The sequence below is a fragment of the Tamandua tetradactyla genome, chromosome 1, assembly GCF_023851605.1.
Source record: "Tamandua tetradactyla isolate mTamTet1 chromosome 1, mTamTet1.pri, whole genome shotgun sequence".
Classification (NCBI taxonomy): Eukaryota; Metazoa; Chordata; class Mammalia; order Pilosa; family Myrmecophagidae; genus Tamandua; species Tamandua tetradactyla.
In genome coordinates this window covers 50,768,082-50,793,826 of record NC_135327.1, presented here as the reverse complement: position 1 = coordinate 50,793,826, position 25,745 = coordinate 50,768,082, and the positions used below count along the sequence as shown (strand labels likewise).

The 25,745-nt window shown below is 37.8% G+C and overlaps 1 protein-coding gene across 6 annotated transcripts in view; it reads left to right on the top strand.

The window, feature by feature from the left end:
• Positions 1-23,905, top strand: part of ANKEF1 (ankyrin repeat and EF-hand domain containing 1) — a 29,700-nt gene extending 5,795 nt beyond the window's left edge. For 4 of the 6 annotated variants that reach the window (XM_077115337.1, XM_077115345.1, XM_077115354.1 and 1 more), the window contains 9 exons: positions 886-1,275; positions 5,338-5,537; positions 6,254-6,403; positions 7,428-7,551; positions 7,810-8,632; positions 9,840-10,066; positions 17,736-17,899; positions 19,073-19,210; positions 20,287-20,729. In XM_077115337.1, the coding sequence (XP_076971452.1) occupies positions 930-1,275; positions 5,338-5,537; positions 6,254-6,403; positions 7,428-7,551; positions 7,810-8,632; positions 9,840-10,066; positions 17,736-17,899; positions 19,073-19,210; positions 20,287-20,445 (2,331 nt within the window). In that variant the 5' untranslated portion in view covers positions 886-929 and the 3' untranslated portion in view covers positions 20,446-20,729. Of the gene's footprint in view, positions 1-885; positions 1,276-5,337; positions 5,538-6,253; positions 6,404-7,427; positions 7,552-7,809; positions 8,633-9,839; positions 10,067-17,735; positions 17,900-19,072; positions 19,211-20,286; positions 20,730-23,797 lie in introns of those variants that run through there. The other 2 variants (XM_077115369.1, XM_077115379.1) reach the window with 2 other exon arrangements.
• The last annotated feature ends 1,840 nt before the right edge of the window (positions 23,906-25,745 follow it).

Here is a 25,745-nt window from a genome sequence, read left to right as displayed (position 1 = left end):
ATGCTTGAGTCATTCCCTGTATCTGTGGTATGGTCTCCTCTGATGAACCAAGCTCAGGTCACATGTACATCCCAGTGGCAGGGCTCAGAAGGGGCAGCTACATCCAAACTACTTGGAATGAGATCCCGATATGATATTGGGGTTCTTTTCCCAGAAAGAATAGATAAATAAAAGAAAGCCAACTGGGGAGACAAAACTGTCCCTAGCATGGAACTACTTCATCCAAAATATTTTTTCCATAAATAATGAAATAAAATTGCATATCAGAATGCCCATCACAATTTAACAGTAGGATTGTTTATGAAAACAGACGATTGTCTCTCAACCATTTACCTACCTCATTCCCACTTAAGATGACACAAAAATTACCCATCGGATCTTTGGTATCTCACAAGTCCAAGGCCAGTAGATTCCTCTTTATAATGAGCACCCCAAAATATATACATTCATTGCAACATTGTTAACCACTGAAACTTGTATAGTCACTACATTGTGGGGATGCACTGCTTGGAGTCATATAAGTGGGGGGTCAGATTCTTACTTTACCAAGTTAGTTAACCTCGTCTTCTTCTTAGGTAAAATGGGAAGGCTGAGGCAAAGAGGGAAGGTTAAATGAGATACTGAGAAACCACCTAGCCAGGCTACTATTAATTATAATAGAAGATATTTGCTCTTAAATATTGAAAACTTTATGCCAGCTGAATATTTTCTATAACTACATTTCATTCCTACTTTCATGAAATCAGTTGCAAAAAAATTATGGTACTACTATTTCATAAGAAATAGCCTCTCTTCTTAGGAAGGCTTTAAAATATTATGACCATTTAATCGAAATGAAAATGATGACATTAACTTGAGTTTTGTTTTCCTCTTTTGCTGTCGTAGTTTTTGTTCTGGTCCAGCAAGTGTTTTCAAGAAGTTAGCCGAGCATGGCATTAGCAGATAAGCGACTTGAGAACTTACAAGTCTACAAAGTTCTTCAGTGTGTTCGGAACAAAGACAAGAAGCAAATAGAGAAGCTGACCAGGCTTGGGTACCCTGAACTAATCAATTTCACTGAACCCATCAGTGGCCACAGCGCTCTCCACTTAGCCTCGATTTCCAATGACATTGATATGGTCAGCTTTCTCCTTGACCTTGGTGCTCACCCTGATGTGCAAGATCGAATGGGCTGTACCCCAACAATGAGGGCCGCAGAGCTGGGGCATGAATTATCAATGGAAAAATTAGCTAAGGCAAAGGCTGATATGACTATAGTTGATAATGAAGGAAAAGGTAACGATCCCAACATTCTCTTCAGCAGATGCAATTCACCTTATAGCCAGAGTCAACAGAGTAGACATTTTTGTTTCTTACTTAGAAGTAAGAAAAAAAAGCTAGATTCACATTCCTGTAACTAAGGACGCTGTCTACACATAATTTGAAAATGGTATCAGGAAATCAATTATGAGAGCATTCTCATTTGAAAAGAAAATCAGTATTAAATCAATCTATGTTTGGTGATTTCTTTTATATGTGGAGAGTTTTCAACATCACACGGTGATATTATCATAATCACCCATGTGAAATATAAATTCTTATTTAGGAAAAAATATGGAGAATGTGGTGTTACTTCATTTTGTCTTTTTTAAAATAGAATGCTCAGGTATTATTTGACTCAGGACTCAGAAAGTGTTTTGTTCTCACTCAGAAATAACCTGTCATAGAAAAGAGTTGCACTTGAGAGGGCTAAGATGGATCCTGGCATAAATTCTTCAGATTCTAGGATCACTTCTTAATGTATTTGGAAATATGACTTGGCTTTCAGACATGTCATTTCAGAAATTATCCAGGCAACATAGTCCCACCTCCATACCTCCTTACCCTCCATAATTCCATCTCAAAAGCATAGCCTGAGCTTCTTGCTCAGATACCTTGAGGTACCTGCAAATATTAACCCAGCCTCATGGAAAACACTAAGAAAATCACCTTAAAGCTTAATATAAATTGGTAGAATTTATCCGTTTCCTCGCCAAATTTGATACTAATACAAAACTATTAACACATTAATAGAACTGAATCCCATTTATAATGTTAATTTTTTTTGATAGGAACAAACCTGCTTTTATAACTCTATAGACATGTTACTTGATAAATGACTCTCTTAGTACAGGAGGAGAGGGCAACGAGAAAGAATTATTTAATTATTTAATAGCACCACATAAACTTCAGATGCATTCGAGGGTCAAACACGTTTTAAAAATGTTAAATCCTGAAAAAGCATAAGCCTCTAAGCTCTGTTGAATACCATTTCCCAAAGAGGGTTCCACGACCACTGCATCGCTGAGATGTTAAGTGCTGCGTGCAGAAATTTTTCTCCTGTCTTACCTGTGTGGGAAACATTGGATCAAAGAATTTTGACATGTTTCATTTCACAAAATTTGTCAGACAGACCATAGACAGTGACATTTTCCATACTTATTTGACCATGATATAGCTTTTCCATTTTTAAAAAATTTTACTAATCTTCCCCCTCATTTTCCCTTTATGACATCTATATTCCTGGCATTTTGTGGAATAACTTTGGATAACACTATAATGGAGAAAAGTTTCCTTTTTTGACTTTGAAGTAGAGATAGAAATCACAAAGAGAGCAGACTGAGGATATTTATACTATAAAAACTAGAACTATAAAATTAAAAATCAAGGAAAAATTGGAAATAAGGCCATATGGTTAATATATATGTTTACTCAAATTAATATTCCGCATACCAAGATTCTGGAAGATGAATGGAGGCAAAAACAGACACGTTGCCTAGAAAGAATTAAAAATAGAAAACGAAACTTGAAACACGTATAAGCTCCGACTTCAGACATTAATCTTGCAGGGCTGTCCAATAAGGCCTTGACTCAATGTAGCCTGTGATATGCCCCTAACAGAGAGGGCCGTCTCTTCCCCACATCCATCAGTTTGGTTATTCCACAGTAGTCTCTTATTTTTTAACGGCTGATTGACTGATGTTTGATTCACTGCACATGGTTTCCAAAGGAAACCTGAACATATTAATGGTTAAATACTTTTCTAGGCATGGCTGCACCTTCTCTTTGAACAGTTTCACAGAATATGGGAAAAGTATAGTTCTAAGCCAGTAAACTACTACCTGTAAATCATTCTAGGGAATTGGTTATAATGTCTGGAATTATCCTCCTTATGGGTTAAACTAGAGTAGTTCCTTATAGCAACAATTCTGTTGGTTCTCCCATTTATAGGAATCCATAACCTATTCCTTAAATGCAGTATACCAGTTCTATTGTTATATAATACATTTTTTCCCTTCAGTTTTGGAATGTTGATTCATGTTCTTTGTGACTTAAAAAGTCAGCCCAGATAGATTTTAACTGTGGATTGTACACACCATTATAAAGTCCCGCACTTCATAAATGGCTTTAAGGCTTTTGTAATGAGTTTACCTCACCTGGGTCCCTATTATTGTTGTTTCCTTGTTGATTTGCTTTTTAAGTTTCCTCTTGCCTGATCTGCCTGGCTCTGTATTTGATTTTTCTTTTGTCAGCCATGTCCTCGACCACATTTCTACCTTTAACTGTTATGAGTTATACTATTTTAATTGTATCTGTTTTTATTTAGGTTTCGATTTTTATGTAAACTGAGTTCTTTTTATTGAAAGAATCAACTTACCCAATTTTTATTTATCTAGATGCCACAAAAGTTTGGTCTTAAAAAGTGTCATTTATTTTATATTATGCCTGTAAAAGATATTTTCCTATATGGTCCATATGGTACTTGTTTTATTTTAATATTTGATATGTGTTTCTAGTAGTATTTTCTGAAATTGATGGTCTGTTTTTGGTCCTTTTAATTTTTAATTTGATGGCCTTTCACAGAGTTACACCTCTGTTGATTGAGTTATCAACTTAAGTATTCATTGCCTGTTTACTGTGAAAGATGAGCAGATTAGAACAGTAAGCTTTCCTCTCACCAGCTCTCCCTTCCACCCACTTTTGGTCAATTGTGATCATCTCAGTTCCTTCAATGACTCTGGTTGTATTTCCTTTCCCAGGGGACACTGTATTGCCTCCTCAATTATCTTCTAGCATCACATATTGCCGTGGCAAAGTCTTGAAGCCAGCTTGATTTTTACCCCCTTGATAGATGACTTGAATTATTACCTGGATGCTCACAGGTCACTTTCTGAATTTTTTTTCAAGTTTCTTCTCTATGTCTCTGATCATTATTTTGGCAACCTGCTTTCCTTTTTCCTGTTTTTGATCTGATTTTCATTTCTTTAGTGTTTGTTGGTTTGCTTTTTAACCTCTATCATTTCTTTCCTAAGTCCTACTGGCTCAGTTCCATCATCTATTGTCCTTCTATTTATCTTCAGTTGTCTTCTCAGTCCTTCTTTTAGGCCAGGTCCATTTTTACACTTTATGTTTCAGAAAAAGTTTCAATATTTTAAAGTTTTAACTTAATATTTAATTTCTTAATACCATGGAAACAGCACCGTTAATGACTTTCACATGCCATAATTTTCTCTTATGCGTCTGGCTTTCATGACCAGATTCCATTCCTTTCCTTTCTTGCAGTATCTCTTTCATGGGCCACATCTGGCTTCTTCCTCGTTACTGCCTCTCTTTGAATGAGGCCTCTTTTGCAGTAAGCCAGTTACATAGGCAATTTGGAGTTCAACTGATGTTTACCAAGGCTTTCTTACCCACATTCTATCATGGGATTATAACAGGATCCTTAATCAGTTGTATATTTTTAGATACCTTGTGAAAGGAGCCTGTACATCATAGGCTTTGGGAATGGGAATTTACCATTTCTTTCCTTCATTGAAACAAAGTCATCTGCCAGAATGACAGAACCACTTGCCATCTAGTTTTTCTCACTACTCCTACCTTGACAGCCTGCTTCTTACACGAGGCTGTTCTGCACATTTCATCATACAACACCACCTCTTCTACCACTCTGCAGTTTTAGAAGGACCGGGGACCTCAGTGTAGCTGACTGGCACACAAGGACCTCTACGTTCCAAGAAGGGGCATTGGGTATGGACTGCAAGTTGCCAAAAACCCACCATCAACAAACTACATGACATTCCAGCGCGCAGATCCTTCCCTAAACCAGGTCCTATCACGTTTAGTTGTGCTGTTTTCTAACTCTTCACAGACAGTTTCCTTTTTCCGTCTTGTTTCAGAGTTTCAAATGTGCCTTTGCTCTGCCATCTTCAACTAGCTAGCTAATTAAGGATTGTGAAATTACCCCTTTTTTCCTATTTATCAGATTTAAATATATAGAGACTACTAATACAGTACTCTGGGGGTTCTGTCTTTCTGCAGGTGTTTTGTTTTACTGCATTTTGCCTACTAAGCGGCACTATCGCTGTGCTCTGATTGCCCTCGAACATGGTGCAGATGTCAATAATTCTACCTATGAAGGAAAACCAATATTTCTTAAAGCTTGTGAAGAAGCACATGATGTTAAAGATGTGTGCCTGACATTTTTGGAAAAAGGAGCCAATCCAAATGCTATCAATACAGTATGACTATTCTTGTGATTATAAATGTATTTTTTTCAATTTTAGTCTTATTAATATATAATTTTGCATTTTAAAATTACCCTGATAGCTTAAAGCATATTCAGTTCTATTTAAAATGCTGTAAGATGATATGCTCTTATTATCTTTCTATTGCCATTCTAATTCTGTTTGGAAAGTTAGTATTTATTTTGCATAATGTTAAAATATCATTAAAGGAAACAGGAGAAAGGATATCACTGATGCCTAATAAAAACTTATTTTCTTAGAAAATATGTAGTTCTGCCATTTCCCTTCTCGATTTTGCTTCCACCCCTCATTTGACTGATTATTTTGAGTTTCCTTATCTTGCAATTGCCATCCCCAGACACTAAAAATAGATTCTTTTCTAATTTAGAAAACACCTTTAACCTAATTTTAGCATATTTTCCCACTTTCCTCCCTTTTTGTCTGATTTCTTTGCATAGTTATTTCACAAGGGCATCCTGTGTGACCTTGACTCTGATTTTAGGATTCTACGTTTTGGACATTGGCCCACAGTACTTGCTTACTGTTTCCTAATTCTTACATAAAACTAATAAAAATGTAAAAAACCAAACATATCAATATGACTCTAAGGCCGGATGATTTAGACCATATTATGCTGAATTTTCAAGCTAGCAGTCCCAGTGTTATTTAGTATGACAGGTATAAACAGCATTTGTGTATTTAATCTCTAGTCCACAGGTCGCACTGCTTTAATGGAAGCATCGAGAGAAGGGGTGTTGGAGCTAGTTCGAGGGATACTGGAAAGAGGAGGTGAAGTGAATGCATTTGACAATGACAGGCATCATGCTGCCCATTTTGCTGCCAAAGGAGGCTATTTTGATGTAATAATCTGCTTTTTGATTTAAAATGCATTGCCGAGCTCTTCTTGTCCTCTCAATTTTTTTATTTATCGCATTGGTTACCCTAAGGCAGGATATTTTTCTTAGTTAACTATTTTGTTTTCATCTTGATTTCTACAAAATACTTCTAAAATTTTAATTTTTTACCAAATATTTTTAAAAAGCACATTCCATCTCTTTGTCAAGTTTGATCCATTTGCTAATTTATTCATTTAAATACCAAGATTTTTCTGCATCCTTTTCTGTATGTATGACCATTTAAAAATTTCTGCCAATTAAGACTACTTTATTTTATGCCTTCATAACATATTTGTAATTTTTTAAATGTGATATAATCTAATTGTGAGAACAGTGCTGTCATACTTTTATGGGTATTTATATGCATCTAATGATTCACTTGAGTTTTAAACTCTTAAGTTTTCTGATTATTTGGACATATCAGCAAACAATATCTCATAGATACAGTGACATTGCAAATACAAAATAGGAACCAATGCTATCCTGTTTTTTAACATTTTGAATTTCATCTATAATTCCTTTACTCAAATTTTAGTTTTAACATAGTTATTATTTTTGTCAATGAGCCTCCCTCTTCCTTGCACTAAAATTATAAATAATTTGGAATTTGTTGGCCATATTCTGATGATCTCTTAAATCCTTTAGATTTACCAAAATGATAGTGCATGGCTCAATGCTATGGTCTGTTCCTTTTCTATAACCTAGATCAACAGTGGTTAATAGAATTTTTGGTGATGATGGCAATGTTCTTTGTTCATATTACCCAATTTGGTAGCCAATAGCAACCTCTGGCTTTTAAGCACTTTAAATGTAGCTAGTGAAACTAAGGAACTGAACTTTTAACTTACTGCAATAAAATTTTACATTATCATTTGAAATAGTCACATATGGCTTATGGCTAATATATTGACCAACATAAGTCTAGGTGCCAGCCTTTATTCAAAAAATATATTTTATTCCTCTACAATATGAGCTATTTACTTTGCAGATACTGAAGCTTCTTTTTGCCTACAATGGAGACATGGGGCTAATTGCAATGAATGGAAACACACCGCTCCATTATGCTGCCATGGCTGGCTCTGCAGACTGCTGTAAATATTTAGCTCAGCGAGGTAAAATTGTCTGGCAATTTTAGCAACATACCTATCTCAGAATTCACCAAAGCGGAGCGAACAGAAAAAAAATCACAACTTAATTTTGTAATTATAATAGCCAAATGCGCGCATCTCTATGTAAGTATAATTTGGGGTACAGACTTTTGACTACTGAGTCGTCAAAATTAAAGAGCTGGATGAATGCCATTTGTACAGTCTTGTGGATGCCTCAGCACCATCCAGAATGGTTAATAGAAATGATGTTTCATTTTTTAGGGTGTGACCTGAAATGGAAGAACTTAGACCATAAAACCCCCAGGGCTGTGGCCAAGGATGGTGGCTTCAAGGCAGCAAGCAAAGAAATCCGGCGAGCAGAGCGCATCGCTAATAGACTGGCTAAGCCAGGAGCCAAAAATCCGAATCCACTCTGGGCCCTCAGACTCCACGACTGGTCAGTAGAACATGAGACTTTCCTCCGGGAAGCCTTTTCGTTCGTGGACAGGGGTGACGGGACGGTCAGCAAAGAGGACTTTGTGCTGACGCTGGAGGAGAGGCAAGATTTTGCCAGCTCGGAACAGCTGACGGCCATAGCTCAACTCCATGAAAAGTCCCGGGGAGGTGGCATCAGCATTAACGATTTCTTTAAAGGAACCAGATACTTAAACAAGTCTTATGTCTTGGGGTCCTTTGGTCCTAAGAAAAAGAAAAAAGGGATAGGCAAAAAGGGAAAGAAAGGCAAGTTTGTCTTACCTCTGCCGATCTGCTTTATCCCGGACGAGGCCTTTCCCCGCAGGCCAGACGGAGGCCCGCGCTGTTACCTGATCGAAACCTACAGGAACGTGACGGATCGCAGCCGCTTCAATCGGGACCATCCCCCAGAACATCCCATCCAGGACGACTCGGCTTGGTACATCGATGAACCCGGGAAGGTGTTTTCGAACATCAATTTCATTACCAAGGCAGGAGATCTGGCATCTCTGAAAAAAGCATTTGAAGCTGGAACACCTGTGGATATGAAGGACAATTATTACAAAACGCCACTGATGACAGCCTGCGCGAGTGGAAACATAGACATGGTCAAGTTTCTTCTTGAAAAAGGGTATGTGTTTTGGTTGAGTGAGAAAGTGAAAGGATGGCTAAGAAATGAACAGTCAGTTTGGGATTTAAGTAGAGCAGGAAGGCACCACCTAAATCTCTAGATTATGGATAGATCTTATATGGGGAACCAGGTTTAAGTGGGCTATGGGGTTGAGTATACACAAAGATAGTTTGCCAGTAGCAACTGCACTCTAAGTGAAGGCCAGCACGTTTTCACTGTGGGGAGTAGGAGCCTCCTGATTGGGTTCAGAATGTGAAGTCAGTTTTCAATCTGGTTTGTGTACATGTGTGCGCATATGCATGCAGCACATGGCGGGGGAGGGGTGCCAATAAAGTCGAGCAAGTTAGAAAAGAGATCATAATTGCTAAACATACATTTTGATCTCTTTAAACACACTGCCCTCTAATCAGTCTTTTTCTCCATTCACTTCTAAATAGTTTTAAAAGATCAAAGCACGACATTTTTATTAAACTTTTCAAACGAAAAGTATTACTCAAGTTTAAGCCTTTCCTTTTCGAATAGCTTTATAATCTGGGGTAAACGTCTTAAACTTTTTGTGCCTCAATTTCCTAATTTATATGATGGGGATCTAATGGGACATACCTCACAGAATTTCTTGAGGATTAAATGAGTCAAAAGATGCAAAATACTTATTAGCACAGTAATATCATATCTTGATTAAAAGCATTATTATTATTACTATAATATTTAATGCCAAAGAAAGATTCAAATTGTTATATTATCAAGAGGGGAATAAAGCAATTAATATGAATTATACTTTTGGACAGTGAATTTCTAAAGAGGACTACATTTCTAAGAAATACATTATAATACTTAGAGTTTTAACAATGAAGGTACATTTAAAAATTCATAATATGCAAGGAAAGTAGTCACATAATTCAATAATACAGCTTTTATATTTCCTGTAAGCTTTTATCTTCATTGGATCCAATTCCATAATTTTCCTTTATTTTAACCTTTGCAAAAATTGTAACTACCAGGATCTGTGTCCTTTGAAATTAACCAAATCACACAGATTCACAAAGAAATTTAGAACTGTCAAATAACGCAGAGCAAAAAGATGTCAAGAAAAATAGGTTTAAAGTTTCATACTTGATAAAACTTTGTGGAGTCTGACTTTGTACTTTTAGCTTGCAGTGCTTGAAACAACCCATATTTTTATGTGTGCATCTATCTTACTTTATAGGGCTGATATCAATGCAACAGACAATTTCCTGTGGACCCCGCTTCATTTTGCATGCCACACAGGTCAACAAGATATTGTTGAGCTTCTCGTTAATTCTGGAGCTATAGTAGATGCAGTTTCAATCAACAACTCAACTCCTTTAAGTAGAGCCATTGAGAGTTGTAGACTGGATACTGTAAAATACCTACTTGATATTGGGGCTAAATTCCAACTGGAAAATAGAAAAGGTATGTTTCATATTATTGATGGTTAGTTAGGGGTAGGACAGGAGAATTTAAAACTCTAACCCCCTTCTGGTTCTGTTCTTGTAGAACCACATTTTCCCATGGGTTACTGGTGCAAACACAAGACTGACTTAAATATTATGAAAGGTGCAATGGATAGTTTGTTTTATACCCAGAACTTCTTAAAATATATGTGATGAAGGATGAGTTCTTTTTTTTTTTTTTTTTTTCATTTTTTTTTTATTAATTAAAAAAAGAATTAACAAAACAATTAGAAATCATTCCAATCTACATGTACAATCAGTAATTCTTAATAACATCACATAGTTGCATATTCATCATTTCTTAGTACATTTGCATCAATTTAGAAAAAGAAATAAAAAGACAACAGAATAAGAATTAAAACAATAATAGAAAGAAAAAAAACAAAAAAAACAAAAACAAAAAACCTATACCTCACATGCAGCTTCATTCAGTGTTTTAACATAATTGCATTACAATTGGGTAGTATTGTGCTGTCCATTTCTGAGTTTTTATATCCAGTCCCGTTGTACAGTCTGTATCCCTTCATCTCCAATTATCCCTTCTCTTTTTTTTTTTTAATTAACAGAAAAAAAGAAATTAACCCAACATTTAGAGATCATACCATTCTACATATGCAATCATTAATTCTTAACATCATCACATAGATGCATGATCATCATTTCTTAGTACATTTGCATTGGTTTAGAAGAACTAGCAACCTAACCGAAAAAGATATAGAATGTTAATATAGAGAAAAAAATAAAAGTAATAATAGTAAAATCAAAACAAAACAAAACAAAACAAAACAAAAACCTATAGCTCAGATGCAGCTTCATTCAGTGTTTTAACATGATTACTTTACAATTAGGTATTATTGTGCTGTCCATTTTTGAGTTTTTGTATCTAGTCCTGTTGCACAGTCTGTATCCCTTCAGCTTCAATTACCCATTGTCTTACCCTGTTTCTAACTCCTGCTGAACTCTGTTACCAATGACATATTTCAAGTTTATTCTCGAATGTCCGTTCACATCAGTGGGACCATACAGTATTTGTCCTTTAGTTTTTGGCTGGATTCACTCAGCATAATAATCTCTAGGTCCATCCATGTTATTACATGGTTCATAAGTTTATCTTGTCTTAAAGCTGCATAATATTCCATCGTATGTATATACCACAGTTTGTTTAGCCACTCTTCTGTTGATGGAGATTTTGGCTGTTTCCATCTCTTTGCAATTGTAAATAACGCTGCTATAAACATTGGTGTGCAAATGTCCGTTTGTGTCTTTGCCCTTAAGTCCTTTGAGTAGATACCTAGCAATGGTATTGCTGGGTCGTATGGCAATTCTATATTCAGCTTTTTGAGGAACCGCCAAACTGCCTTCCACAGTGGTTGCACCCTTTGACATTCCCACCAACAGTGGATAAGTGTGCCTCTTTCTCCGCATCCTCTCCAGCACTTGTCATTTTCTGTTTTGTTGATAATGGCCATTCTGGTGGGTGTGAGATGATATCTCATTGTGGTTTTGATTTGCATTTCTCTAATGGCCAGGGACATTGAGCATCTCTTCATGTGCCTCTTGGCCATCCGTATTTCCCCTTCTGGTAGGTGTCTGTTCAAGTCTTTTTCCCATTTTGTAATTGGGTTGGCTGTCTTTTTGTTGTTGAGATGAACAATCTCTTTATAAATTCTGGATACTAGACCTTTATCTGATATATCATTTCCAAATATTGTCTCCCATTGTGAAGGCTGTCTTTCTACTTTCTTGATGAAGTTCTTTGATGCACAAAAGTGTTTAATTTTGAGGAGTTCCCATTTATTTATTTCCCTCTTCAGTGCTCTTGCTTTAGGTTTAAGGTCCATAAAACCGCCTCCAGTTGTAAGATCCATAAGATATCTCCCAACATTTTCCTCTAACTGTTTTATGGTCTTAGACCTAATGTTTAGATCTTTGATCCATTTTGAGTTAACTTTTGTATAGGGTGTGAGAGATGGGTCTTCTTTCATTCTTTTGCATATGGATATCCAGTTCTCTAGGCACCATTTATTGAAGAGACTGCTCTGTCCCAGGTGAGTTGGCTTGACTGCCTTATCAAAGATCAAATGTCCATAGATGAGAGGGTCTATATCTGAGCACTCTATTCGATTCCATTGGTCGATATATCTATCTTTATGCCAATACCATGCTGTTTTGACCACTGTGGCTTCATAATATGCCTTAAAGTCAGGCAGCGCGAGACCTCCAGCTTCGTTTTTTTTCCTCAAGATGTTTTTAGCAATTCGGGGCACCCTGCCCTTCCAGATAAATTTGCTTATTGGTTTTTCTATTTCTGAAAAATAAGTTGTTGGGATTTAGATTGGTATTGCATTGAATCTGTAAATCAATTTAGGTAGGATTGACATCTTAACTATATTTAGTCTTCTAATCCATGAACACGGTATGCCCTTCCATCTATTTAGGTCTTCTGTGATTTCTTTTAGCAGTTTTTTGTAGTTTTCTTTATATAGGTTTTTTGTCTCTTTAGTTAAATTTATTCCTAGGTATTTTATTCTTTTAGTTGCAATAGTAAATGGGATTCGTTTCTTGATTTCCCCCTCAGCTTGTTCATTACTAGTGTATAGAAATGCTACAGATTTTTGAATGTTGATCTTGTAACCTGCTACTTTGCTGTACTCATTTATTAGCTCTAGTAGTTTTGTTGTGGATTTTTCCGGGTTTTCGACGTATAGTATCATATCGTCTGCAAACAGTGATAGTTTTACTTCTTCCTTTCCAATTTTGATGCCTTGTATTTCTTTTTCTTGTCTAATTGCTCTGGCTAGAACCTCCAACACAATGTTGAATAATAGTGGTGATAGTGGACATCCTTGTCTTGTTCCTGATCTTAGGGGGAAAGTTTTCAATTTTTCCCCATTGAGGATGATATTAGCTGTGGGTTTTTCATATATTCCCTCTATCATTTTAAGGAAGTTCCCTTGTATTCCTATCTTTTGAAGTGTTTTCAACAGGAAAGGATGTTGAATCTTGTCGAATGCCTTCTCTGCATCAATTGAGATGATCATGTGATTTTTCTGCTTTGATTTGTTGATATGGTGTATTACATTAATTGATTTTCTTATGTTGAACCATCCTTGCATACCTGGGATGAATCCTACTTGGTCATGATGTATAATTCTTTTAATGTGTTGTTGGATACGATTTGCTAGAATTTTATTGAGGATTTTTGCATCTGTATTCATTAGAGAGATTGGTCTGTAGTTTTCTTTTTTTGTAATATCTTTGCCTGGTTTTGGTATGAAGGTGATGTTGGCTTCATAGAATGAATTAGGTAGTTTTCCCTCCACTTCGATTTTTTTGAAGAGTTTGAAGAGAATTGGTACTAATTCTTTCTGGAACGTTTGGTAGAATTCACATGTGAAGCCATCTGGTCCTGGACTTTTCTTTTTAGGAAGCTTTTGAATGACTAATTCAATTTCTTTACTTGTGATTGGTTTGTTGAGGTCATCTATGTCTTCTTGAGTCAAAGTTGGTTGTTCATGTCTTTCCAGGAACCCGTCCATTTCCTCTAAATTGTTGTATTTATTAGCGTAAAGTTGTTCATAGTATCCTGTTATTACCTCCTTTATTTCTGTGAGGTCAGTAGTTATGTCTCCTCTTCCATTTCTGATCTTATTTATTTGCATCCTCTCTCTTCTTCTTTTTGTCAATCTTGCTAAGGGCCCATCAATCTTATTGATTTTCTCATAGAACCAACTTCTGGTCTTATTGATTTTCTCTATTGTTTTCATGTTTTCAATTTCATTTATTTGTGCTCTAATCTTTGTTATTTCTTTCCTTTTGCTTGCTTTGGGGTTAGCTTGCTGTTCTTTCTCCAGTTCTTCCAAATGGATAGTTAATTCCTGAATTTTTGCCTTTTCTTCTTTTCTGATATAGGCATTTAGAGCAATAAATTTCCCTCTTAGCACTGCCTTTGCTGCGTCCCATAAGTTTTGATATGTTGTGTTTTCATTTTCATTCGCCTCGAGGTATTTGCTAATTTCTCTTGCAATTTCTTCTTTGACCCAGTCGTTGTTTAGGAGTGTGTTGTTGAGCCTCCACGTATTTGTGAATTTTCTGGCACTCTGCCTATTATTGATTTCCAACATCATTCCTTTATGGTCCGAGAAAGTGTTGTGTATGATTTCAATCTTTTTAAATTTGTTGAGACTTGCTTTGTGACCCAGCATATGGTCTATCTTTGAGAATGATCCATGAGCACTTGAGAAAAAGGTGTATCCTGCTGTTGTGGGATGTAATGTCCTATAAATGTCTATTAAGTCTAGTTCATTTATAGTAATATTCAGATTCTCTATTTCTTTGTTGATCTTCTGTCTAGATGTTCTGTCCCTTGATGAGAGTGGTGAGTTGAAGTCTCCAACTATTATGGTATATGAGTCTATTTCCGTTTTCAGTGTTTGCGGTATATTCCTCACGTATTTTGGGGCATTCTGATTCGGTGCGTAAATATTTATGATTGTTATGTCTTCTTGTTTAATTGTTCCTTTTATTAGTATATAGTGTCCTTCTTTGTCTCTTTTAACTGTTTTACATTTGAAGTCTAATTTGTTGGATATTAGTATAGCCACTCCTGCTCTTTTCTGGTTGTTATTTGCATGAAATATCTTTTCCCAACCTTTCACTTTCAACCTATGTTTATCTTTGGGTCTAAGATGTGTTTCCTGTAGACAGCATATCGAAGGATCCTGTTTTTTAATCCATTCTGCCAATCTATGTCTTTTGATTGGGGAATTCAGTCCATTGACATTTAGTGTTATTACTGTTTGGATAATATTTTCCTCTAACATTTTGCCTTTTGTATTATATATATCATATCTGATTTTCCTTCTTTCTACACTCTTTTCCATATCTCTCTCTTCTGTCTTTTTGTATCTGACTCTAGTGCTCCCTTTAGTATTTCTTGCAGAGCTGGTCTCTTGGTCACAAATTCTTTCAGTGACTTTTTGTCTGAGAATGTTTTAATTTCTCCCTCATTTTTGAAGGATAATTTTGCTGGATATAGAAGTCTTGGTTGGCAGTTTTTCTCTTTTAGTATTTTAAATATATCATCCCACTGTCTTCTAGCTTCCATGGTTTCTGCTGAGAAATCTACACAAAGTCTTATTGGGTTTCCCTTGTATGTAATGGATTGTTTTTCTCTTGCTGCTTTCAAGATCTTCTCTTTCTCTTTGACCTCTGACATTCTAACTAGTAAGTGTCTTGGAGAACGCCTATTTGGGTCTAATCTCTTTGGGGTGCGCTGCACTTCTTGGATCTGTAATTTTAGGTCTTTCATAAGAGTTGGGAAATTTTCAGTGATAATTTCTTCCATTAGTTTTTCTCCTCCTTTTCCCTTCTCTTCTCCTTCTGGGACACCCACAACACGTATATTTGTGCGGTTCATATTGTCCTTGAGTTCCCTGATACCCTGTTCAAATTTTTCCATTCTTTTCCCTATAGTTTCTGTTTCTTTTTGGAATTCAGATGTTCCATCCTCCAAATCACTAATTCTATCTTCTGTCTCTTTAAATCTATCATTGTAGCTATCCATTATTTTTTCTATGTTTGCTACTTTATCCTTCACTTCCATAAGTTCTGCGATTTGTTTTTTCAGTTTTTCTATTTCTTCTTTATGTTCAGCCCATGTCCTCTTCATGTCCTCCCTCAATTTATCGATTTCATTTTTGAAGAGGTTTTCCATTTCTGTTCGTATATTCAGCATTAGTTGTCTCAGCTCTTGTGTCTCATTTGAGCTATTGGTTTGTTCCTTTGACTGAGCCATATTCTCCATCTTTTGAGCGTGGACAGTTATCTTCTGCTGCTGGCGTCTGGGCATTTATTCAGATTTCTCTTGGTGTTGGACCCAGCAAGGTTGTAATATTTTTCTGTGAAATCTCTGGGTTCTGTTTTTCTTATCCTGCCCAGTAGGTGGCGCTCGTGGCGCACGTTTGTCTGCGGGTCCCACCAGTAAAAGGTGCTGTGGGACCTTAAACTTTGGAAAACTCTCGCCGTCCTGGGGGTTCGCTAGCCGAAGCGGCTTGAGCCGGCCCGGGGTCCGAACGCAGGGAGGGTGTCCAAATGCAGGGAGGGTTGCTGGTCGCCGCAGCCAGGGAAAGAGCCCGTCCGAATTTCCTAGTCGGCCCTGGGCAACAAGCGTGGCGGGAGGGCGCCAGCGGCAGCGGCCCGCCCGAGAGAGTGCACGTTCCCCGGGAGTCACGGGTTTGGAAGGGGCCTCCCCCACCCGTCACCGTTCTCCGTGGCCTGGGGGTTTCCGATCCAATTCTCTCAGTTGGTCCGGGGGCTGCGCGTGGTTTGGGCGCCAGCCGTCTTTGTTTCAGGGGACCGCCTCTCCAATTCTCCCAGCCGGCCCGGGAAGGGGGAAGGGAGTAACTCCGGCCGCTTGCCACCCCGCCCGGTAAGGCCCGCGCGCCTCGGCGATCTCACCCGAGCTGCTTCTCTCAGCCAGCCAGCCGTTCCAGGATGGGGTACGCTGTCTTTTTTATCTCTGTTGTGGCTTTGGGCGCTTTCTGTATCGTTTCTACTCCCCTAGTAGGTGTCCTGGAGAAGAAACTAAGATCCGCGCGTCTTACTAAGCCGCCATCTTCCAGGAAGTCCAAGGATGAGTTCTTTGTATTTGCAGACTGTTGTGGACTGATACTTTTGTAAAATACAATAAAAGATTTACCAGAAAAAAAAAAGAAAAAACACAAAATACAAGCTCAAACTTTTTATCATTAAGTTTTAAAGACAAAAATGTCCTTCTTTTAAACTATTATAAAAGTTTCTTAACGCTTATTCTTAATTTATGCATTTTATTGGGGACCGGTGACCATGAGTTTGTGAACTTGTACCAGTTTGCAGATTAGTTATCACACCGTTTTAACTGTCAATTCCTAATAATCAACACAAACTAAAGACTTTGTAGATTTTCGATTCCCTCTAAAGTTGGCCAAGTAATTCTCGAATTGAGGTTCCCTTGAGTTTATGAGCAAATGGGAAGCATACCCTATGTCATAAACACCACTCATGATTTAAAAAGCATTTGCATAAATATTTTGAGCTCTTTGTATGGAGAAGTCATTTTCTTATATCAGAACCCACTGCTTCCTTTTAATGTGAGAGCACACTCATGCCTCTGGGCACCTCAGGCTGTCTCTGGAGTCACAGGGAGCATTGAGCCAGACCTGCCTCTGCTCATTCCAGGTGTCCTAAGGCCGGGCCACCTGCACAGCACTGTGGCCACCAGCTTCCCTGGTCCTTTGGGACCATGCCCCCTTAGATCATGTCAAGGGGAGAATAATGCAAAAATGTCCCAGCAAAAGAGAATGTGCTTAAGGTAGGAGGAGAACAATCAATTGGCCATTCAAAATGTAATATAATATTTCCCGTAAACCTGTGAAACCTCAAAAAAATTAAGAAATAAATCCAAATTGTGCTACTAAGGGGCACTTTAAAGGAATTTTCGATCGGGACCCACCTTAGAGAATATCTTATCTATGCCAGTTGCTTTAGTAATCACCCTTAGTACCACATAACTTAGGGCCGCAGTGCTAAGATTTTTCTACCTGATTTATCACTAATCTGTTTATTGTAACTGAATTTGTTTTAAATAGGGCACAGTGCCATGGATGTTGCAAAGGCATATGCTGACTATAGAGTAATTGATCTGATCAAAGAAAAGATGGTTAACTTGCCCAAACCAACAGAAAATCAAAAAGTGAAAGGCAAGCCACCTCTTAAACTGAAGACTGAAGGCACTGAAATTAAGAAAGAAGAGGTAAGAAAAGAGGTTGACTACCCATCAATAACTGAAACTCCTTAACAACTTGTTGGGGGTGGGACACTATTTACATATTATTAAACAATATGGGCACAATAATAGGCAATCCCTATTTTCAGTACCATCATACAGTATTTTAAAGAAATATCAGCAAGAAAATTGCTGTTACTGAAAAGTCTAAAACATGCCCATTGTGAACAGAATCCACACCAAAACCAAATCGGTTCAGCCACATACAATTAGAATGTTAAAAAATGAACTATATTAAATATGTGTATATTTTATCCAAATTATACAGATTTGATGAGATGGGCCAAACAGAGAAGGAAGGCAGTCCTTATGAAGAAGAAAACAAAGCATGATTTTCCCTTTGGTCCCATAATCTTGAATTGCCTACCCATGCCCCTCCCCAAGGAATTTTAACAAATACCACTGAGCTGTGGGATATAGGGCCACTTGTAACTTGGATATCCTCCAAAATGCCTCTAGAAGGTTTTAAAGGCATCAGAAAGACTGTTCCTGGAAGTCTGATGTGGTTCAGGTGCTTCTAAATTACTAGCTGAGGGTTGAGCTGTTGCCCATGGGAATTATTGAAACATCAGATTTTGCCAATAGCAGGAAAACCCTAAGGGCATTTCTAGAAAGTTCTGGAGATTCTCGGTAGCCACCACACAAGAAATGAAGAATGAGACTGGAAAGTCTTGATGTCATCAAATGGTAAAGGTTTGGGGAAGTGGAGGTGGTTAGAAGTGGTTAGGATGGAGGGATGGTCAGCAGAGTGGTGAGAAATAAAGATAGAGGACTTTAGAAAGAATGCCAAGAGGTGAAGCAGGAGCAATCAGCTAAAGCTCTGACTTGGCCATCATTATTTTAGTAGGAACCCATCTTTCTGCTTAATGGAATGTCCACAGGTCAAGAGTGGATATCTTTAAGACTTATATGATCAGTCGATGATACTGCTAATTAAAAAGAGTTAAATGAGGCAAACTAATCAATGTCCCTCCAGCTAACTAATGATACAAATATTCTGTATTTCGTATAAAAGTATTATTTGTATGACAGAAGGTGTTTTTTTTTTTCCTGGCTTCACAGTAAGATGTAGAAAAACAAATAATATTGGAAAGTAGAAGTAGGTTTTGGTAATTGATAGACTTTTTGTCTTGTTTACAGGACCCATTCTCATCCATCTATACCATACCAGCCATGCCAGAGGAAAAGAATGTGCATGTGGACACCGTAGTTCATCTCAATTCGTTGATCACCAGTGGCTACACTAAGAGAGTGGACATCACGTTTGTTCCACGGAGAGTAAGTTCTTTGAGCAAGTCTTCATAGCATGGTCTATGCCCAAAATTTCATTCTGCAAATGCTTTTTTATACAGGATCCTCAAGCAAACGACCAAAGGTTACCTTTCATAGTTATTATTTGTGGTGTCTTTTTGCCAATCCACTGCTTCCAGTTCAGTGGTACAAAAATCTGGTTCCCTGTTTTACACTATTTCTATGTTGACATTTTATTTCTCCTTAAAGGAGGTAATTCTTCTTTAGTCAATGGCATACCCTATAGCCATTTGTCACCAAGTACCATAAATACTTTTTCCTGGTATTTCTCGGACCCAACCCCTTCTTCTCAGTACTCACTACCACCATCTCAGTTGATGTTGCATTCTTATAAAGACGGGTTTATTCAGTGGCCTCCTAAAATATCTACAATTAAAGAGATGGAGACATCTTTGGAGAACAAGTGTTATCTTGCCAATACCTGGCAAATCGTGGTGAATAAGAGGCCACCAACTTCCTCTGCCTTGTAACAGCTTTGGCTTTACGTAAGACATAAAGATAGTAAACTTGATGATCTTCTTTTGCTTTCTATTTCTAACATCCTAAAATGAACAGCTGGCCCGAGAGAGCTTAATGGAGAGCATTTCTGGGAATGTTTTCTAGACATTCATTACCAGAAAACATGATGCCACCTCTTATGTCAAAAAAGAGAAGAAAAAGAGTTTAAATATATTTAAAAGTAAATATAGCATGGTTAGAAGAGGAAATACTGGTAACAGAATGGTATTTTTAAAAAAAACAACATAGAATTATGCTACACAAACGATGAACCCACAGTTAAACCATGGAATAAAATAGTAGAATTATAAAAATATGCTTTTATCGATTGTAACAAATGTTCCACACCAGTGCAAATAGTAATTGGGCAGTATATGGGAGTCCTGTATTTTATGAATGATTGTTCTGAAAACCCACAGCCTCTCTAATAAAGAAAAAAAGTAAATTTAGTAGCTTTAAATTAACCACATTGACATAGTCTTGCTATTAGCATATTTACTGGCTGTCAAACTCGTACCTGATTTGGGTGTGGCTGTTTCTGGAAGGTTTGGAGTCCTGAAGCTACGACAGCTGAGCTAATCAGGAAGCGAGAACTGCTGCGGGAGCGGTTTTCCTACGAGGTAGACTTTGAAGATTTCATGATGCCTTTCCAGAAGAATATTACAGAGAAAGCCCGCGCCTTAGAAGCTGCCTTGAAGATCTAAATCACGTCAATTGCTACTTTGGGTAATGTTTCAATGCCCAGGTATGAAACTTTGGAAAAAGTAGGTATTTCTATCCAAGCCAAAGCAATCTACAAATTAAGAATTTGTAATCATTATTTGTTTTCACTTTTAACAATTATCAATAGTCTAGACTGTTCTAGAGAAAATGCATTTTAATTTGCGAGGAATTACATGTCATTCTAGATAAATCCCCCAATCTACTTTACTAATGTAGTGAAATAAATGTTTGTTATTGTCTAAAATTTACCAAATATGCACCATTATTTTGTAAAAGATATAATTCTAGTGGAAATTGATGAAAACAATTTAATATAAGGAAAACACAAAGAAGTAATTCACATGTACATCAAGGATAATATTTCTTGATGTTTGAGAACACATGATATCACTCTGAAAGAAAGTATAAAATAGAGTTTCTGTTTTGTTAATTACTGAAGTGACATCTTTGTACTGAAATATAAAATAGGTATTATGTAGTTTCTTTGTATTGTAATGCTGACAGGCATTTACACATTATCCAGTCCCACTTCTGTCATGTTATGAATGAAGAAATTGAGGCACAGAAAATTTTAGTGACTTGACCAAGTGCTTTTAAGTGGCAGAGGTGAGACAAGAACCTAACTGGCTCAATTTTCATATCAGGGCTATTTCCATTATACTATGTAGCTGCCTCTATTGTACACTGCCTCACACATAACAGTTTGTTGTGCATGAAACAGTATCGGGGCACAAACAAATTCTAGGTTAAATGTGTTTCTGCTTGAGGACAGAGGGATGGATTAGGCAATGCAGACTCTCCGATGGAGCTTTGCCATAGTACTTCAGCCTACAAATGTGACTCCACTTACTTCTTGCTGCAGAAAGAGTGAATACCTGAACCCATGAGAACAATAGGGCGACTCAGCAGCAGAGTCCTGAGTCAGCGTGTGCTATGAATTGCTAGCAAAATAGTATCACCTTCCACCTTCCGGGTGGGCCAGTGGAGCTCCCCCACCTCCAGGCTCCTTAACAGTGAGAACCCTTTTCGATGCTTTGACCCAAATGTGTAACAGAAATATTTCCTCTGTCTTCCAAAAAGTCACAGTGATTGGGACGCAAACTCTAGTTGTGGTCCCTCGGGATGAAGTGTGGTGAGGAAGAGCTGAGAAGAACATTAGAGATACTAGAGGCACATTGTACAGAGATGGGAGGAGATGGCAGTGAGTTCTAAGGCGAGCATGCTGGGCAAGACCACAGCACCTCCTGAGAACACATGCGGCAGCTTCCTTTTGCATGGAAGGTGGTGGTTTATCCTTCCAGTAAAGGGCTTGTGTCCTATAGACCATCATTAATAAGATATGGTGATAACTTGTATCAAATAACCCATTTCTCCCTTGACCTTGTAATGGCAGAGTGGAAAGGCCTGAGGTGCTCATGGCTGCCTCTGGCACCCAGACTTGCACAACAGCCCCCTAAGGGCCTGAGAATTGGCTCCCCCTGGAAGTGTCCCCAGACAGTGACTGAGCAAATTAGGTGTGGACACATCCCAGCTCCTTCACTCCTCTGCTAGGGTTTTTCTGAAGTGCACGGTCTCACTGATCCCCGACCTTCCCGCTGGATTAAAATCAAGTATCCCACAGCGGTAATTTGGTTGATGACACAGCGTTCATTGTCTTCCTTCTCTTCCCGTCTCACTGCCCCCTTCTCTTCTGGAGTTTATTCAGACCTCTCCTCGGTAAACCACATACAGCTAATTCCTTGTCTTAAGGTTGCTTCAAGAGGGCTGAAACAAGGACAACATCTATGGTATTAGAATTCTGAGTCCCCTAGCAAAAATTTTAAAAGTAAAGGCATATCTTTTATTTACTACAAAATAAACATTTCTGCAGCGTGGAGGATTTCCTCTCAGAATCTTCTGCAATTGACAGGCAGTTTAAATGGTATTCAAACCATCACTGATACTTTGGACAAAAATTCCCAATGCCAATTAAAAATATATATTTAACAGGGAATGGTTAGCTATTTTATGGAACTTCTCCTTATGGTGAGTGTATGTGTGTGTGGGCAGGGGGAGATATTTTAAGAGAACCACCATGAAACCTTATCAAGTGTTATTGGGATTTGAGGACGCAGGCTGGGGCCTGACTCATACTTGAAAATGCCAGGGTTCCAGTGAAGACAGAACCAGTAGGGTATGTATAATATACTGAAACATAGATAGTTAGAGCCAGATCAATAGAGAGAGAGAGAAAGGGATGATACACAGAAAAGATTGAGATTGAAAGAGGGATTCATTGCGAGGAGTTGGCATATGTGATAATGGGAGCTGGCTGGACATGTCCGAGACCCACAGGGCAGGCTCGTAGGAGGGGCGGGCTGGGGCAGGAGCTGACTCTGCGGGCCACAGGTGAAATGTTCTTTCCTCAGGGAAACCTCAGTTCTCCTGATGCCTTTCAGCTGATTGGATCGGTCCTACCCAGATTGTAAAGGATGATCTCTGATAAAGATAACTGATTATCGATATTAAATACACTTACAAAATAACTTCATGGAAACCCCCTAGATTCATGTTGACTAAATACTGGGTACCAAATCCAGGCTGACACACAAAACTGACTTTCACAGGACTTGTAGGTACTTTCTGAGCAGAAGCTGGCGAAGGTGGCACCCACACCAGGAAACTCAGTGGGTGCTGGGCAGAAGCTCCAGAAATTATCTACAAGAACTCAGTTGGCAGAGTCCACTTTAAAATGTGTTTTACCCAGAGGGCACCAACTCCAGACTCCAACTCTCTCCTGGCCTTAAAGCATGAAACTACTTTCCCCTAACCTGTCCCCCTCTTTCCAACCACTGAGGAGACTTGAACAGTAGCTGATGAGAGGTGGGATGAGATAGAGTGAAACAACTAATCAGACCCATTTTCCCTTGAGCCTAGCCTAGACTAAGGTTCCTTGCAATTTTATAACATATGGAGCCTGGAATTTGGTTATTAGAACTGAGTTTTATTTATGAGGGTTTTCTGTTTGCTTTAATTTTGACTTCCTTTCAGATTATGAAAACATTACAGTAACTGTACAAAGAATGTCTATATACATCTCACCTGAATGTTAACATTTTACCACATTTGCTTTATTTCTTTCTTACTACTTATACGTGTGTGTGTGTGTGTGTGTGTGTGTGTGTGTGTATAATTTTATTCTGCACCATTTGAATGTGAGTTGTAAACAGGATGTCCCTAACTCATAAATACTTTGGTGCGTATTTTCTAAAAGCAAGGGCATTCTTTTACATTTCCAAATTACAGTAGTCAAAGTTAGGAAATTAACATTTAAATTATTTATTTAATTGACAGGACTCATTCAGACCTTGCCCTTCGCCCCAATATCTTACAGCAAAAGAAAATCCCAGATCATGGGCAGCATTCAATTGTCACGTCTTTCAATTCTCTTTGCACTTGGAACAGTTCCTCAGCCTGTCTTTGTATTTTATGACATTGGTGCATTTGAAAAATACAGTCTGGTTATTTTGTAACATGATTCTCAATTTCAATGTGCTATTTCTTCAGTAGACTCAGGTGATGAATTTTAGGCAGGAATACCAATGATGTGATATTTGTCCTTCTCGGTGCATATCAGGAGGCACGTGGGATAGGAGCTCCTGCACTTTGAATCCCTTGGGTAAATTGGTGTCTGTGAGTTTCTCCACTGTATAGTTATTTTCCCCTTTGTACGTAATGTATATTTTGTGGATAGATCCTTTGAAACTTTAAATGTCCTGTTACTTCCACAACTTTGACCCACTAATTTTATTCTTTTTGTTTGTTTGTTTGGCCCACTAATTTTAGCATCCATGGATGATTCTTGCCTGAAGTAAGTATTACAGTGATGGTTGCCATAAAATAATTTTCTAATTTCATCATTCTTTCTATACTTCCTAGCTGTCTTTCTCCTCTGGGGAAGCGCTTTCTCTTCTTCCCCATAAATTTATGTACTTAAATCAGTATGAACTCATGTGTCCTTTTTTATTTAATGGCTATAACCCTTTACTTAAATTGTCTCTGATGTGGCCAGTTGAAGCCCCTCCAAGTTGGCTTTTAAAAACATGATATTTTATTTCCTCAAATAACTAGAGGCCTCTTTTAAATGTGAGGGGAAATGTCTACCAATGGTTTCATTCAGGAACAAAGAAAATTAGTCTACGGAAACAGATTTTTGGAGGCTGCAACTTTATGCTTTCATCCTATTGAGTCCAACACTTTGCAAATGCCTGTTTCACCTACAGTGGCCTGTGCTCCTTTTCAGCTATTTACAAATGTAAATGGAGAGAAAATGCTAATTTAGGTCCTATTAATTCTCTTTCCCTGTATATGAAGTGTTTATATTCATTTTAACAAGCTCAACAACAGATTTGAATGGGAACTGTATGAGGAGACATCTATGTGGCTGAGTTTATTTGAGGATTAACACCAAATCCTAACAGAGCAAAACCAAAGTTCTAAGAATGTCCAACAGTCAAAGAGTGGTCCATGTACCTGCAGCATCACAAAATTTGGCTCCTCCCCCCAAACTATAGTACAGCAGTTTATGTCATCACAGAGATGATTTTTTTTTTTTTTTTTAAACATTTTCTTGTTTTATTGTATTTTGTTTCTTTGTTTTTGTTACATGGGCTGGGGCCGGGAATCGAACCGAGGTCCTCCGGCATAGCAGGCAAGCACTTTGCCCGCTGAGCCACCGCGGCCCGCCCCAGAGATGATTTTATAAAGGGAATTTTACCGGCACACAAAAAAGACAATCTCAATGTCACATGAAAACAAGAACATAAGTAAAGTATACATTACATACTATATATAATATATAGTATACAAATAATATGTATAGTCATCTCAGGACTTGTAAATATGTATACACATTTAAATAGTAATTATTTCTTGGTGTTAAGATTATGAATTATCTTACTTTTGTTTTGGCTTAGCTGCTTTTCTCTAACAATGAATGTGTATTTGTAATTTAAAAATATTATTTAAAAGAAAGAAAATAAAAGTTGACTCAAAACTCCAGAATATCAAAGTGATTTTATTAGTACTTATCTGTTTTATTTCTTTGTGCATTTTGTCTTAATTTCTGTTTGCTCAGAGGAGATCCTGAACCTTGAATTCAGAAGCAAATGATTTGTAAGGGAGTGCTCCCCGGCATGATCAGGAAGGGAGGCAGAGAGCAGGACAGGGAGTGGAAGAAGCCAAACAAAGGCGAGCTTTCAGATGAAGACCTGGGCATAGGCACAGGAGGTGGACTTCTGCA